A 13,388-nucleotide genomic window follows, 5' to 3' on the forward strand; every position below is an offset into this window, starting at 1 on the left:
CTGCAAACTGGAGCATGGCTGGATCTTTAAACAGGGGAAAAATGCTTCATCATGTTCTGCTTCTCCATGCAAAACCAGAAACTCCCTTCCCCCTCCCTCCTCCTCCCCAGCGCACTCTCCTCCCTGTAAAACGTGGTTAAAGGGACAGCGCCATCACTTCCCCATCTCTGAGGGTCTGCTTAGAACCAGGGGTCTGGGAGTGAGGTGGAGGGCAAAGAGAAAAGAACTGGCATAGGTCTTTCCTAGGGTATTTTTCTGTCCCCATCCTGGGGATCCTACCGAATGAAAACCATGTTAAACTGGAAATGTAGTGGGGTTTGGGTTAACTGCCTGAGGGAGGCTCAGGTCTGGGAGGGGAGTCTACACTGACTCCCCAGGAGGTCTCAAGGTTCCCTCCTGGCATCTGGCATCTAGGGGTGTCCCTTCAGCTCCCAATGGAGAGGCAAGACAGCCCAGGTGTGTATGTGGGAGAACGTCACAGAAAACAGGGGACCGGATCCCTAGCAGAAGGTCAAGGGGCTGGGTGTCTGGCTGCCGGTGTTTCTCCACGGGATCATTCACCCATCCCTCCTCAGCTCCCTATCTGCATAACACAGGGATCAGGCAAGGGGGAGATAGCATTCCTCTGTCCCATCCCTCAAGGGAAAGGCAGAGGCTAATTAACCCCTTCCTCCCCAACAATGAGCAGTAGGCCCTGTCCCTGGTGCTGAAGCACCAGCCGCAGCGCCGCCCCCACTCCCAAGGCACTTGACAGGAGCCAAACCCAAGAAAAAGCCAAATAACCACCAGCTGTTGCAGGGCCCTCCAAATACCAGGGTCCTCTTTTCTACGTGAATTAGGGTTTATGGGGGTGAGGGACTCTGGTACCCTGAAAGCATCCCATCACTTCTCTGGGGGGGAGAAGGGAAATCTATCATGGCACCCACTTGTCTGTTGTGGGTGTTGGGGAGAGACTACAAGTTGAAGCTGAGGAGATGGGGAGGGGAGAGGAACAAAGATGGACTTCCTAGTTGTGGGAAAGTGGCTGCTATATCCACGGGCAGTAGGAGGTTCTCCTCCCCCAATTCTGCCAGAGATCCCCCAAGTCAGAAGCTGCTGGGGGAGCAGGGGGTCTCAAGTTGCAGCCTGACCCAGGGCAAGGTCCTTTCTCTGTAAAGATGGGAAAACCGAGTGGGGGGGATGGGGGACAACTTGTCCAAGGTCATTTGCCAGCAACTGTGGAGCTGACCTCAGTGTGCAGACCCTGGCCTGAGTGACTCCTAGCCCTCCTGTCACTTCCCCAACTCCCCACAGGCATCAACTCTCCCAGCTTCATGCCAAGTTCCCCGCAGCACGCCCACTCTTGGTTTTCTGACCCTCACACACCCTGCCTTTACAGGGGTCCCTCTGCCACTTCACTGAGGGCCCTCCTTGCTGGGGCCGGTTGTAGGGTCTCCTGCCTCCTATTCTGCGGAGACCACTGTGTCCCCCAATCCAGGCTTCCCTTCTCCATCCTCTGCAGTGTCTCCCACACGCCCAATTCAGGGCAGCCTTGTCGCCCTCCCCAACTCCAGGTCCTCCCCCTCTATTCCGGAGCCGGCTGCAAAGTTCCTTGAGCCCTCTCCTGGTGGCCCCTCTAGCTACTAGGGGAACAGTGTACCTCCACTCAGGGGTTTTCTACCTCTACCCTCTGTAGTGCCCACTATGCTTCCATTCAGGATTACTTTTCTCCCTCCCCTATTCCGGGCCGGCTGCAGACACTCTGCATCCCCTATCCTGAAGGTCTAACTATGAGGAAAAACCTGTGCTCCCTCTCATTCGGGGGTCCTCTCATCCTACCGAGTTTTCTATCGCTCCATCCCGAAGGCATCCTGCCCCTATTCCCATCAGGTCTCCTTGCCCTCCCCCCATTTCAGCCTCCTTCTTTAATTCCGAACATAGTAGCAGGGTCTCCCGACACGCACCAGGGGGCTCCCCTTCGGTCCACTCCGGGAGTCCTCTACCGCCTGACTGCTTCGGGGGTGCTTCTCTGACGCTGCGTCGTCGATTCCCCTCCACTCCTTGGTTTCCCTGCCCCGCCCCTCTCACTGCGGCGGAGCCAGCCGGCCCCGGGCCGCTGGGGGAGGAGGCGGAGAGGGCGGGGCCCTCCTCCCCTGCTCACCCCCCCAGCAACTGCTGAGGGGCTGGACCCCGCCGGGCTGCTATAAAAGGGCCGGCCGGCCGGGTGCTACCGCAGTGCCGCCCGCCCCGTCCCGGCCTCGGGTTCCCACTCCGCCGGCAGCCGCACCTGCTCCGGCCAAGATGAGCTTCAGCGGCGCTGAGGCGCTGCTGGGCGCCTTCGCGCCGCTCCACGGAGGCGGCAGTCTGCACTACGGGCTGACTCGCAAGGGCGGCGCGCGCTCTGCAGCCGGCTCCTCCAGCGGCTTCCACTCATGGGCGCGGACGTCCGTGAGCTCCGTGTCGGCCTCGCCGAGCCGCTTCCGCGGCGCGGGAGCCGCCTCCAGCACCGACTCGCTAGACACGCTGAGCAACGGACCGGAGGGCTGCGTGGTGGCGGCGGCGGCGGCGCGCAGCGAGAAGGAACAGCTGCAGGCGCTGAATGACCGCTTCGCGGGCTACATCGACAAGGTGCGGCAGCTCGAGGCACATAACCGCAGCCTGGAGGGAGAGGCGGCGGCGCTGCGGCAGCAGCAGGCGGGCCGCGCCGCCATGGGCGAGCTATACGAGCGCGAGGTGCGCGAGATGCGCGGCGCTGTGCTGCGCTTGGGCGCGGCCCGCGGCCAGCTGCGCCTGGAGCAAGAGCACCTGCTGGAGGACATCGCGCACGTGCGCCAGCGCCTAGACGACGAGGCCCGGCAGCGCGAGGAGGCTGAGGCGGCGGCGCGCGCACTTGCGCGCTTTGCGCAGGAGGCCGAAGCGGCGCGCGTCGAGCTGCAGAAGAAAGCTCAGGCCCTGCAGGAAGAGTGCGGCTACCTGCGGCGTCACCACCAGCAGGAGGTGGGCGAGTTGCTCGGCCAGATCCAGGGCAGCAGCGCCGCGCAGACTCAGGCGCAGGCCGAGGCGCGCGACGCCCTCAAGTGCGACGTGACGTCGGCACTGCGCGAGATCCGCGCGCAGCTGGAAGGCCACGCAGTGCAGAGCACGCTACAGTCCGAGGAGTGGTTCCGAGGTTCGCAGGCGAGCGGGGACAGGGAGGATGGGGCGCCCTCTGTTGGTCGGTCAGTGAGGGGAAGGGTGGCGTGACAGGGTGCTGGTGGACTCTGCATAGAGGTGGCTGGACTGGATGGTGCGCTGCTCAGCTTCCTCCTGCAGAGTGAATGCCCCTTAGTTAAAAAACAGTTTTACTCTGGGTCTCTTGTGGAACACCCCCCTTCCCCGCAACTCTAGGTTCTCCTTTGGCCTTCTCCAGGGTCCTTATATCTGTCCTTCAACTCTGGGTCCTCTCTGCTCCTTCTCCCGAGTTTTGGTAACCCCACTATGAGGCCCCTTTTCATCAGGTTCCCTCTACTGCTCCAGAGCGGTGCCGGCTTCTAGTCGCTGGGGCGCTCTTTGCCCTTCAAAGTAACATGGCTTCCCTGTCCAATGCTGCCCACCCCCTTTCTTGCACACTGCAGGGAACCCTATTCAGACACCTATCGGGCTCCTCCTCACTACAGTTGGGGAGGGTGGGTCATTCTCACATTCTTTCTCCCCAGGGGGACCACCATTACAACCAATTGGTGCCTGAAGCTGAAGTGGCTTGTGGGCCCTTTAATGTCCTTGCTCCCCTTCAGAAAAGCCGGGAGCCTCCCAAACCCATCTCCCTCCCCCAACTCCGTGCCACCCCGAGTCAGCTAGGTTGCAGCTGCAGCAGCTCTGAAGCTGTGCGCAGCACCTGCAGGGCGACTTTGACCAACACTTGCCCTCTCTGGTTTTCATTTCTTTTGGGGTTGAAAGGGGGGTCGACTAACTGGGCTTCTTACCCTGGGGAGCTCCATGAGCCTTCCTGAAACTGTCTGTAAAACTTCTGCATTGTTCTTGGGAGAGGGTACGAGGCTTCAGTGATTTTCAGACAGGTCTGTGATCCACAGTGCGTAAGAATCCTCACCCACTTGGATGGTTTCTAAGTCTTTGCCAGTACTAGCAGAGAAAAACCAGAAAAGCTGGGATTTTGATGCATTGCTTTTCCAGTTCCTTCCTCTCCTCTGCAGTGGCAGAACCATCCCCTCCCCCATCTCTGCAGCAAGGCTCCTCCCAAAGCAAACCTCTCTGCTCTCTTGGGCGTTGCCCTTCATCCATCTCAGGACTTCTGGACCACCCAGCTGGCATCCCTTCTTCCTCCCCCACTCCCAAGACTCAGGTCCTGAATGTCATTATCTCAGGATTCAGGATGTCCACATTCAGGAGGTTCAGACTAGCCTCCAGACCCCCACTGGTCCCTGAAAAGTCTTCTGGGAACCTGCAGCCCATTGCTCACAGGGGCCAGGGTGTGGCTGCCATTGGCACAGGGGCTCCTGTGCTAGAGAATGCACAACAAGGGGGAGGAAGGGACAGAGGAGCTGGCACGCAGGCCCCAGGCTCTGCAGTGACCTTGGTCTCTGCAAAGCAGAAACCTGCAAGGAAGGGGCTATGGCTACATGGTGGCTCACGGCGCCCTCATGCCTCTAAAGGTCACAGACTCATTAACTTGTTCAACCACAAGCTAAGAGTTAAGCCCCATGGGTCAGGTTTCACATATGACCCTCAGCACTGCCAGCCTTTGCTGGGGAGCTGAACCAGGAGGACCAGAAATGTGGGCTTCTTTTGCCCTGCAGAGTTTCCAGATCCTGAGTTTGGGGAGACAGTGTGATCTTTAGAGCCAGATAGACACTAGATCTGAATCCCAGCTCTGCTGCTCAAACTGGCCTACCGGCCTTGGGCAGTGGTCATTTGCCTATCACAAAGGATACGGTGAGTTAAACATCCAAGATGGCACCGGCACTCAGAAGGTCCTCAACCCATGTGTGTCACCTTCCAGATCTGGGCAGTAGAATCCAAATCCAGTTGTGTCTAACCCTGTGCCCTACTCCCTTCTCTTCCAGTGAGACTGGACCGACTGTCAGAGGCAGCCAAGGTGAACACAGACGCCATGCGCTTGGCACAGGAGGAGATAACTGAGTACCGGCGGCAGCTGCAGGCCAGGACCACAGAGCTGGAGGCGCTCAAAAGCACCAAGGACTCACTGGAGAGGCAGCGCTCTGAGCTGGAGGACCGTCATCAGGCTGACATCGCATCCTACCAGGTGGGCAGGGGTGGGGCAGAGAGCCAGATTGTCTCACCTGGTTGGGTGACCCTGGACAAGTCATTGCCCCTCTCTGAGTGGGGTCATCGTAGTTAAGACCATGGGCCTTGGAGTCAGACATACCAGGGGTACCAGTATGTCTTTCTAGCCGTGTGACCCCAGGAAAGTGTCTGCCTCTCTGACTCTGAATTCCCTCAATGCAATGGGGGAAAAAAAGCCTCCTTTGCAGAGCTATGAAGCTTAAAGAGAGAGACGAACTTTTCACGTGAGGAGTGAGTGTGCTCAGCAGGGTCTTGGTCATAGTGGGCATTCAGTAAACAATAACCAGTGTCTATGAGTGAGGGTAGCCTGGGGAAGGCCTTGGCAGATACCTCCCGTTAAAGACAACCGCCAAAAGAAAATATCGCTTTTAAAGAGCTTATTATGCAAGTAATATATGGTGATTGTAGAAAAAGGACGCAATAAAAATCAGCCATACTGATTCACTCCAAGCAGTGGCTAAGTGGCCTTGGGGTCAGGGGAGAAGCTTCAGCTCGTATTGAGTGTGCTTCTGTGTATTGTCTCGGTTAACAGATGCCTCCCAAGCCTGTACTGTGTGGCAGGCACTTTGGAGCACTGGGGAAACGATAGGGAGCCAAAGCAGACAAGGCCGTGTTCCCACTGAGCCCTTTCTAAGCTTAAGATCTGTAAAAATTCACCCATCATCCCACTGACCTGTGATGACCATTGTTGGTGTCTGGTGTGTTTCGTTCCAGACCACTCCCCAGGCTGAGGTTATACACACAGCAGGAGTTTTGTGCCAGGTGGCTTTCACGTCCATGAATGAGATCCGTAGCTTTCACCGGGTGGGGGTTGGCCCCAGCACGCCTGGCTGAACAGGACTACGTTGGGTTTGCGTAGCCCGCCCCAGCTCCTCCAGTGCTGAGGGCCAGAATGCTGACTGGCGCGTGACATGTATGTGACTTCTCCTCCCTAGGAAGCCATCCAGCAGCTGGATGCTGAGCTCAGGAACACCAAGTGGGAGATGGCAGCCCAGCTCCGAGAGTACCAGGACCTGCTCAATGTCAAGATGGCTCTGGATATTGAGATTGCTGCTTACAGGTGAGGGGCCAGGGGGCCTTTGGGTGGTGCTTCTTAGAAGGAGAAGCCTTGGATTTTAAGCCCCACAGTGAGGTAGCCTGCCAGTCTTAGAGACAAAAAAAAATTTTTTCTTTTCGTATTGCGGTGAAATGTATATAACAGAAAATTTACCATTTAACCATTTTTAAGTATACAGTTCAGGGGCATTAAAAATATTTACATTATTGTGCAATCATCACCATCATCTATGTCCAGACCGTTTTTCATCTTCCCAAACTGAAATTCAGTGCTCATTAAACAGTAACTCTCCGCTCCCTTCCCTTCCCTCCCCCCAGCCCTGGCAACCACCATTTTACCTTTTGAGAGACAAATATATTGAGAGTGACTTAGTTTCATTCTGACAGTGATTCAGAGGGTTAAAGCTCCTCACCCTCTTCCCAAATCCAGCCAGCTAGAGGTTGGCTTGGAGGGAAAGGAGGTACTTCAGTTGTCAAGGGCCTTCACAACTCTACCTCTTAGAGATTCCTAGCTCTCTGAGCAGTTGTTTCCTGGAGAAATAAAATAGGGGTGATAATAACAGTACCCACGTCCTGGGATTGCTGGGAGGAGGTGCTAATCCTGTTCCTGAGCTAATCCAGGTAACACAGGTACCACTGGGCGGCCACAGAGAAAGCCCTCAGTAAAAAGTAGCCATGAGAAAGCCAAGAGACCTCCCAGCTTAGCAGTTTCCTGCTAAGGAACAGGGCTGACCCCGTGATCCCTGGGTGATTTGCATGCCGTTAAATTTGCAAAGCACTGGTCTGTATGGGTAACCCCTACACTTACTCTGAGGTAGGTATTGCCAGGTTTTTTTAATTTATTATTTCACTGAAACAACCCTCTGAGGTTAGGACTCTTAATGACCCTGTTTTTACCAATGAGGAGACTGAGGATGAAAGAGTTTGAGTGGCTTAGCTAAAGTCACACATCTAGTGAGTAGGAAAGAGTGGAAACTGCCCCCACCATGTTCCTAAAACCCAAAGGATGAGACTATAAGGTAACAGGAGACCCTTGAAATTCAAATGGGAACATTCTAAGACCTCTTAAACCCAGGTTTATACATGTGGAATTCCTTGCTCATATTCCCACCTTTCTCTTGAATAACATTTTAGTTGAGGCACAATAAGTATAAATGTTGTTAATATAGGTGTTTTCTCTTGAGGTCCATTTTTCAGGAGAAAAAGTTTTATAAGTTGCAACCTTAGCTGCATTAAACAAGAGCAGTGCCATTAGGGTGTGGATTCTGGGTGGTCCCTGGGATGATCTGCTAAGTGACCTTCTCCAGCCTCAAAGTGCCCACCATTCACACCCCTTCCTCCACCAAAGTGCATATCACTGGATGCGGTGGACCTTCAGAGTAGCTCAGGAAGCCCCCTAACTTATTGATCGGCTCTGAGTTAATAGTAATGTGTTCCATTATCCATTCTGCAGAAAACTCCTGGAGGGTGAAGAGTGTCGGATTGGCTTTGGCCCGAGTCCTTTCTCCCTTCTAGAAGGACTCCCCAAAATCCCTGCCATATCCACTCATATAAAAGTCAAAAGCGAAGAGAAGATCAAGGTGGTAGAAAAGTCAGAGAAGGAAACTGTGATTGTGCAGGAACAGACAGAGGAGGTCCAGCTGACTGAGGAAGTGACTGAAGAAGAAGAGAAAGAGGCCAAAGAGGAGGAGGAAGGGGGAGAAGAAGCAGCAAAATCTCCCCCAGCAGAAGAGGCCGCATCTCCAGAGAAAGAGGAGGCCAAGTCCCCAGTGAAGGAAGAAGGCAAGTCCCCAGAAAAGGCTGAGTCCCCTGTGAAAGAAGAAGCAAAATCGCCAGCTGAGGCCAAGTCTCCTGAGAAGGCCAAGTCCCCAGAAGGAGTGAAGTCTCCAGAGAAGGCCAAGTCCCCAGAGAAGGAAGAGGCCAAATCCCCAGAGAAGGCCAAATCCCCTGTGAAGGAAGAGGCCAAATCCCCAGAGAAGGCCAAGTCCCCAGAGAAGGAAGAGGCCAAATCCCCAGAGAAGGCCAAGTCCCCAGAGAAGGAAGAGGCCAAATCCCCAGAGAAGGCCAAGTCCCCAGAGAAGGAAGAGGCCAAATCCCCAGAGAAGGCCAAGTCCCCAGAGAAGGAAGAGGCCAAATCCCCAGAGAAGGCCAAGTCCCCTGTGAAGGAAGAGGCCAAATCCCCAGAGAAGGCCAAGTCCCCTGTGAAGGAAGAGGCCAAATCCCCGGAGAAGGCCAAGTCCCCAGAGAAGGAAGAGGCCAAGTCCCCAGAGAAGGCCAAGTCCCCAGTGAAGGAAGAGGCCAAGTCCCCAGAGAAGGCCAAGTCCCCAGAGAAGGAAGAGGCCAAATCCCCAGAGAAGGCCAAATCCCCAGTGAAGGAAGAGGCCAAATCCCCAGAGAAGGCCAAGTCTCCCGTGAAGGAAGAAGCAAAGTCCCCGGAGAAGGCCAAAAGCCCTGTCAAGGAGGAGGCCAAATCCCCAGAGAAGGTCAAGTCTCCTGTGAAGGAGGTCCCAAAGAAGGAGGAGGCAAAGTCCCCCATGAAGGAGGAAGAGAAAGCCCAGGAGGTGAAAGCCAAAGAGCCCCCAAAGAAGACAGAGGAAGAGAAAGCTCCAGCCACACTGAAAACCGAGGAGAAGAAGGACAGCAAGAAAGATGAGGTGCCCAAGAAGGAGGCTCCAAAGCCCGAGGTCCAGGAGAAGAAGGACCCTGCTGTGGAAAAGCCCAAAGAACCCAAAGCTGAAGCCAAGAAGGAAGAGGCTGAAGATAAGAAAAAAGCAATCACCCCAGAGAAGGAGGCTGCTGCCAAGGGGAAGGAAGAAGCCAAACCCAAAGAGAAGACTGAGGTGGCCAAGAAGGAACCAGATGATGCCAAGGCCAAAGAACCCAGCAAAGCAGCAGAGAAAGAGCCGGAAAAGCCAAAGAAGGAAGAGACGCCAGCGGCACCTGAGAAAAAAGACGCCAAGGAGGGGAAGGCCACAGAGGCCAAGAAGCCTGAGGAGAAACCCAAAGCAGAGGCCCAAGCCAAGGAGCCCATCAAGGAGGCCTCCACACCAGGCAAAGCCAAGGCAGAAAAGGCTGAGAAATCCTCTAGCACAGACCAGAAAGACAGCAGGCCTCCAGAGAAGGCCACAGAAGACAAGGCCACCAAGGGAGAGAAGTAAGGCAGGGAGAGAGGAACATCCAGAGCAGCCAAAGAAACTCAGGAGGGTCTGGGAGCTCAAGGGTCGGTGTAACCAATTTTCATTTTTTCTCCCTTTTCTTTAAGAAGAAACTTTGCTTAGACTATGGGCCCTCCTTCACCAAACAGGAATTTCTTTTAGCAATGTGTTAGCAAGAGAGGGTCCTTCCAAACCCCGGCCCCACGCCCCAAACCCTCCCTAGGCGATGGACAATTATGTTATGATAGCTTATGTAGCCGAATGTGATATATGCAGAATGCCACATGTAAACACTTGACTATAAAAACTGCCCCCTCCTCTCCAAATAAGTGCATTTATTTCCTGTATGTGCAACTGACAGATGACCGCAATAATGAATGAGCAGTTAGAAACACATTATGCTTGAGATGTCTTAACCTATTCCTGAATGCCTTCTGTTTTCCAAAGGAGTGGTCGAGCCCTTGCCCAAAGCTCTCTGTCCTGGAAGAGCTGGAGCAGGTGGGGCTGGGCGCTGGCCACTGAACCATGCCAGGGCGCACTTTTCCACTGGAGTCCACTTTCAATTGCTTCTGTGCAATAAAACCAAGTGCTTATAAAATGAAAATGCTGCTGTTGTTATTTATTCTTTTCCCGTGGGCAGGCTGGGGGATGGGCGAGGGAGGTCTTGATCTCACTCTTAAGAATGCACAGGACTGAATGGGAATCAGAGGTCTTGTGCGGGTCTGGGACCAGTTACAAGGCCTCTCTTGGGCTATTTCCCGGGCACAGACCATGTGCCAGGCAATGTGCTCGGTGCTTTATCTTTAAAATCTTGCAGACAGGTGGCCTGGTGTGTGGTTTCTCAGTGAGGTCCGTGGACCACCTACATGAGCATCATCTGGGAGCCTTATGAATAGGCACACTCCTTGATTCCACCCTACACCACCGAATCAGAATCCGAGGGGTAGGCCTGGGACAGTGAATGCTTCACCAGGTCCCACTTGATTCTAATGCACGCTGAAGCCTGGGAACAGGTGAAGTCCTGAGGACACTGAGCCATCTATTTAAGAGTTCTGCATGTGTCCTTTTTTGTAAGGAGGGATGAGCTTTCTGAATAGGGGCCATATGTAGCTAATTCACCTGTAGTGAAGACTATAGTCACCACTATTGGGAACAATTTGTCAATAGTCACTTAACTGGACTCCAACATGCTTCTCCAGACACAAGTTTGAAAGCTGTGGTGCTCCTGTGGATTTATGTGGGGTCTTTACTGTAAAATTTTGACCTCACGACTTACTTGTAATGACTAGAATATGGCAAAGCGATGGGATGTCATTTCTGAGAGTAGATTACAAAAAGATTCTGGCTTCTGTTTTGCTTATTCTCTCTTGCTCATTCTACTTGCTTATTCCAATGGAAGAAGGAGAAGCCTACATGGCCAGGAACTGAAAGAGGCCCCTGGCCAACAGCCGGTGAGGAACTGCGGTCCTCAGTACAACAAGAAACCAAATCCTGCCAACAACCACACTGTTGAGCATAGATGCAGATTCCCCCCTGCTGAGCCTTCAGCCCCAGACAACACACTGGCTGTAGCCTTCTGAGAGACCTTAAGGAAGAAGCACCCAGCTAAACGGCACCTGGATGATAGATGTTTGTTGTTTTAAGCCACTAAGTTTTGGGGTAATATGTTACATAGAAATAGATGACTGGACTTCCCTGGTGGCACAGTGGTTAAGAATCCGCCTGCCAATGCAGGGGACACGGGTTTGAGTCCTGATCCAGGAAGATCCCACATGCCACGGAGCAACTAAGCCCGTGTGCCACAACTACTCTGCCTGTGCTCTAGAGCCTGTGAACCACAACTACTGAGCCCGTGTGCTGCAACTACTGAAGCCCACGTGCCTAGAGCCTGTGCTCCGCAACAAGAGAGGCCACCACAATGAGAAGCCCGTGCACTGCGAGAAAGAGTAGCCCCCACTCGCCACAACTAGAAAAGCCCGCTTGCAGCAACGAAGACCCAGCGCAGCCAAAAAATAAAAATAAAATAAAATAGTTAACTAATACAGCTTCTCTCTCAGGAAGGCCTTCTTTTCATGGAGATCCTAAGTAGCTATGGGCTTGCACCCTTCCAGGTACAAATCAGGGAGAGAGAGATTGTGTCCCCACCAGTTCAACCAAAGTCTGAGAACTGAGTCTCATTACATGGTCAGGTTATGTGCCCATCCTGAAATTAATGGAACATACTAATTGGACCTGCTGGGTCACATGTCAAACTCTAGATCCAGGGTGGAGGCAGCCATCTGAATTATATAAACTGGACCTGACATTTCAGAACTCAGGGATAAAGAGGATTCTAAAATCTTCTAGAGAGAGAGAGAGAGGAGGAAAAAAAAAAAAGGATCAAGAACAAGAATGGTCCCAAACTTCTCAATGATGGGAAATGCCTAGAAGTCTATACTGATAAATCAAGTGTGAGGATAGATAAAGGGCAATTTAAAGCATACAAGGTCCCAAAAAGTTACTTCCCATAAACCCTTTCTCTGAAATCACTAGGGGAACATGCTCCAACAACAGGAGACTATAAACCAAGAAATAGAAAATCTAAGAATACAGAAAACAGGGACTATAACAAAGAAGAGACAAGAAGGGAATCCCCAGGATGACGACAGAGGAGAGTTGATGGACAAGAGCTGTGCAGCCCTATCTAGACTAGAGTGGGTCTGGGGAGAGAAGGGGGGGTTCCAAGAAAAAAATTAAACTGATAAATTATTTGACATGATCCACCATGTATAAAATTGAATTGAAAGCCCTTTACTGAACTATTGGAGAGTGTGGGAAAATTTAGTCAATTTCAAAGAAAACAAAGTAACTCCAAGACAAACAAAAAAATTCCGTATAAGAGGAAGTGTAATTATAACACATTAGTCAAATCAACAGGTAACAATATTTACATAAAAATAACAAAAGCAATGAATATGGATTATACCAAAAAGCAAGATAAAAAATGGGAAAGGGAAAATGGAGTGTGTAATTGACAAAAATACTCATCTCTTATACTCCTCTGGAGAAAATGCTTAATATTGATAAATGAAAAGAAAGACTGAGAAACTATCACAGACTAGAGGAGACTAAGATGATATAATGACACAGGGCAATGTGGAACCCTGGACTGGATCCTGCAACATTCGTGGAAAACACGGTGACCTCCAAATAAAGATTGTAATTCAGTTAATAGTAATGTACCAACATTAATTTTAATTTTAGTTTTGACAAATGTACCATGATCATGTAAGATGTCAACACGAGATGGAGCTGGGTGAGAACATTCAGGAGCTCTCTATGCTGTCTTTGCAACTTTTCAGTAAATTTAAAATTAGTTCAAAATAAAAAGTTTAAGAAAAAAGTTTAAGATATATCAATAAATTGTATATGATTAAAAACATGGAGGTAAATACCAAAACCTAAGAGCTATGGTTGAAAATAAGAATAGGGACTTCCTTGGCAGCCCAGTGGTTAAGACTTCGACTTCCAATGCAGGGGGTGTGGGTTCGATCCCTGGTCAGGGAGCTAAGATCCCACGTCTCCCCGCCAATAAACCAAAACATAAAACAAGCAATATTGCAACAAATTCAATAAAGATTTTAAAAAAAAGAAAGAAAATAAGAATAGATGGGGGTTGGGAAGAGAAGGCAAAGGCCCCTGTATATTACTATAAGTAAATCATAACCAGTCAAAGCAAATAGGGACCCAAATAGCATCTAGTCCAATCCCATTATACAGATGAGGAAATTGAGGCCAGAGAGACAGGAGCCTGCCTAAGGCCCAACAGCCAGTTGGTAGCAGAGCTACATTTTCCTATTTGTTCTATAGAGAAAACATGAATTACATGGATATTAATTTTTTTAAGAATCTGATATT

The 13,388-nt window shown here is 51.7% G+C and overlaps 1 protein-coding gene across 1 annotated transcript; it reads left to right on the top strand.

Annotated features, from left to right (window-relative positions):
• Positions 1-2,248: 2,248 nt before the first annotated feature.
• NEFH (neurofilament heavy chain) lies at positions 2,249-10,088 on the top strand. Its single transcript, XM_019950129.3, has 4 exons — positions 2,249-3,148; positions 5,040-5,239; positions 6,216-6,340; positions 7,790-10,088. The coding sequence occupies exons 1-4, from the start codon at positions 2,281-2,283 to the stop codon at positions 9,492-9,494; spliced, it is 2,898 nt and encodes a 965-aa protein (XP_019805688.2). The 5' UTR covers positions 2,249-2,280; the 3' UTR covers positions 9,495-10,088.
• The last annotated feature ends 3,300 nt before the right edge of the window (positions 10,089-13,388 follow it).

The sequence above is a fragment of the Tursiops truncatus genome, chromosome 13, assembly GCF_011762595.2.
Source record: "Tursiops truncatus isolate mTurTru1 chromosome 13, mTurTru1.mat.Y, whole genome shotgun sequence".
NCBI classification, from domain to species: domain Eukaryota; kingdom Metazoa; phylum Chordata; class Mammalia; order Artiodactyla; family Delphinidae; genus Tursiops; species Tursiops truncatus.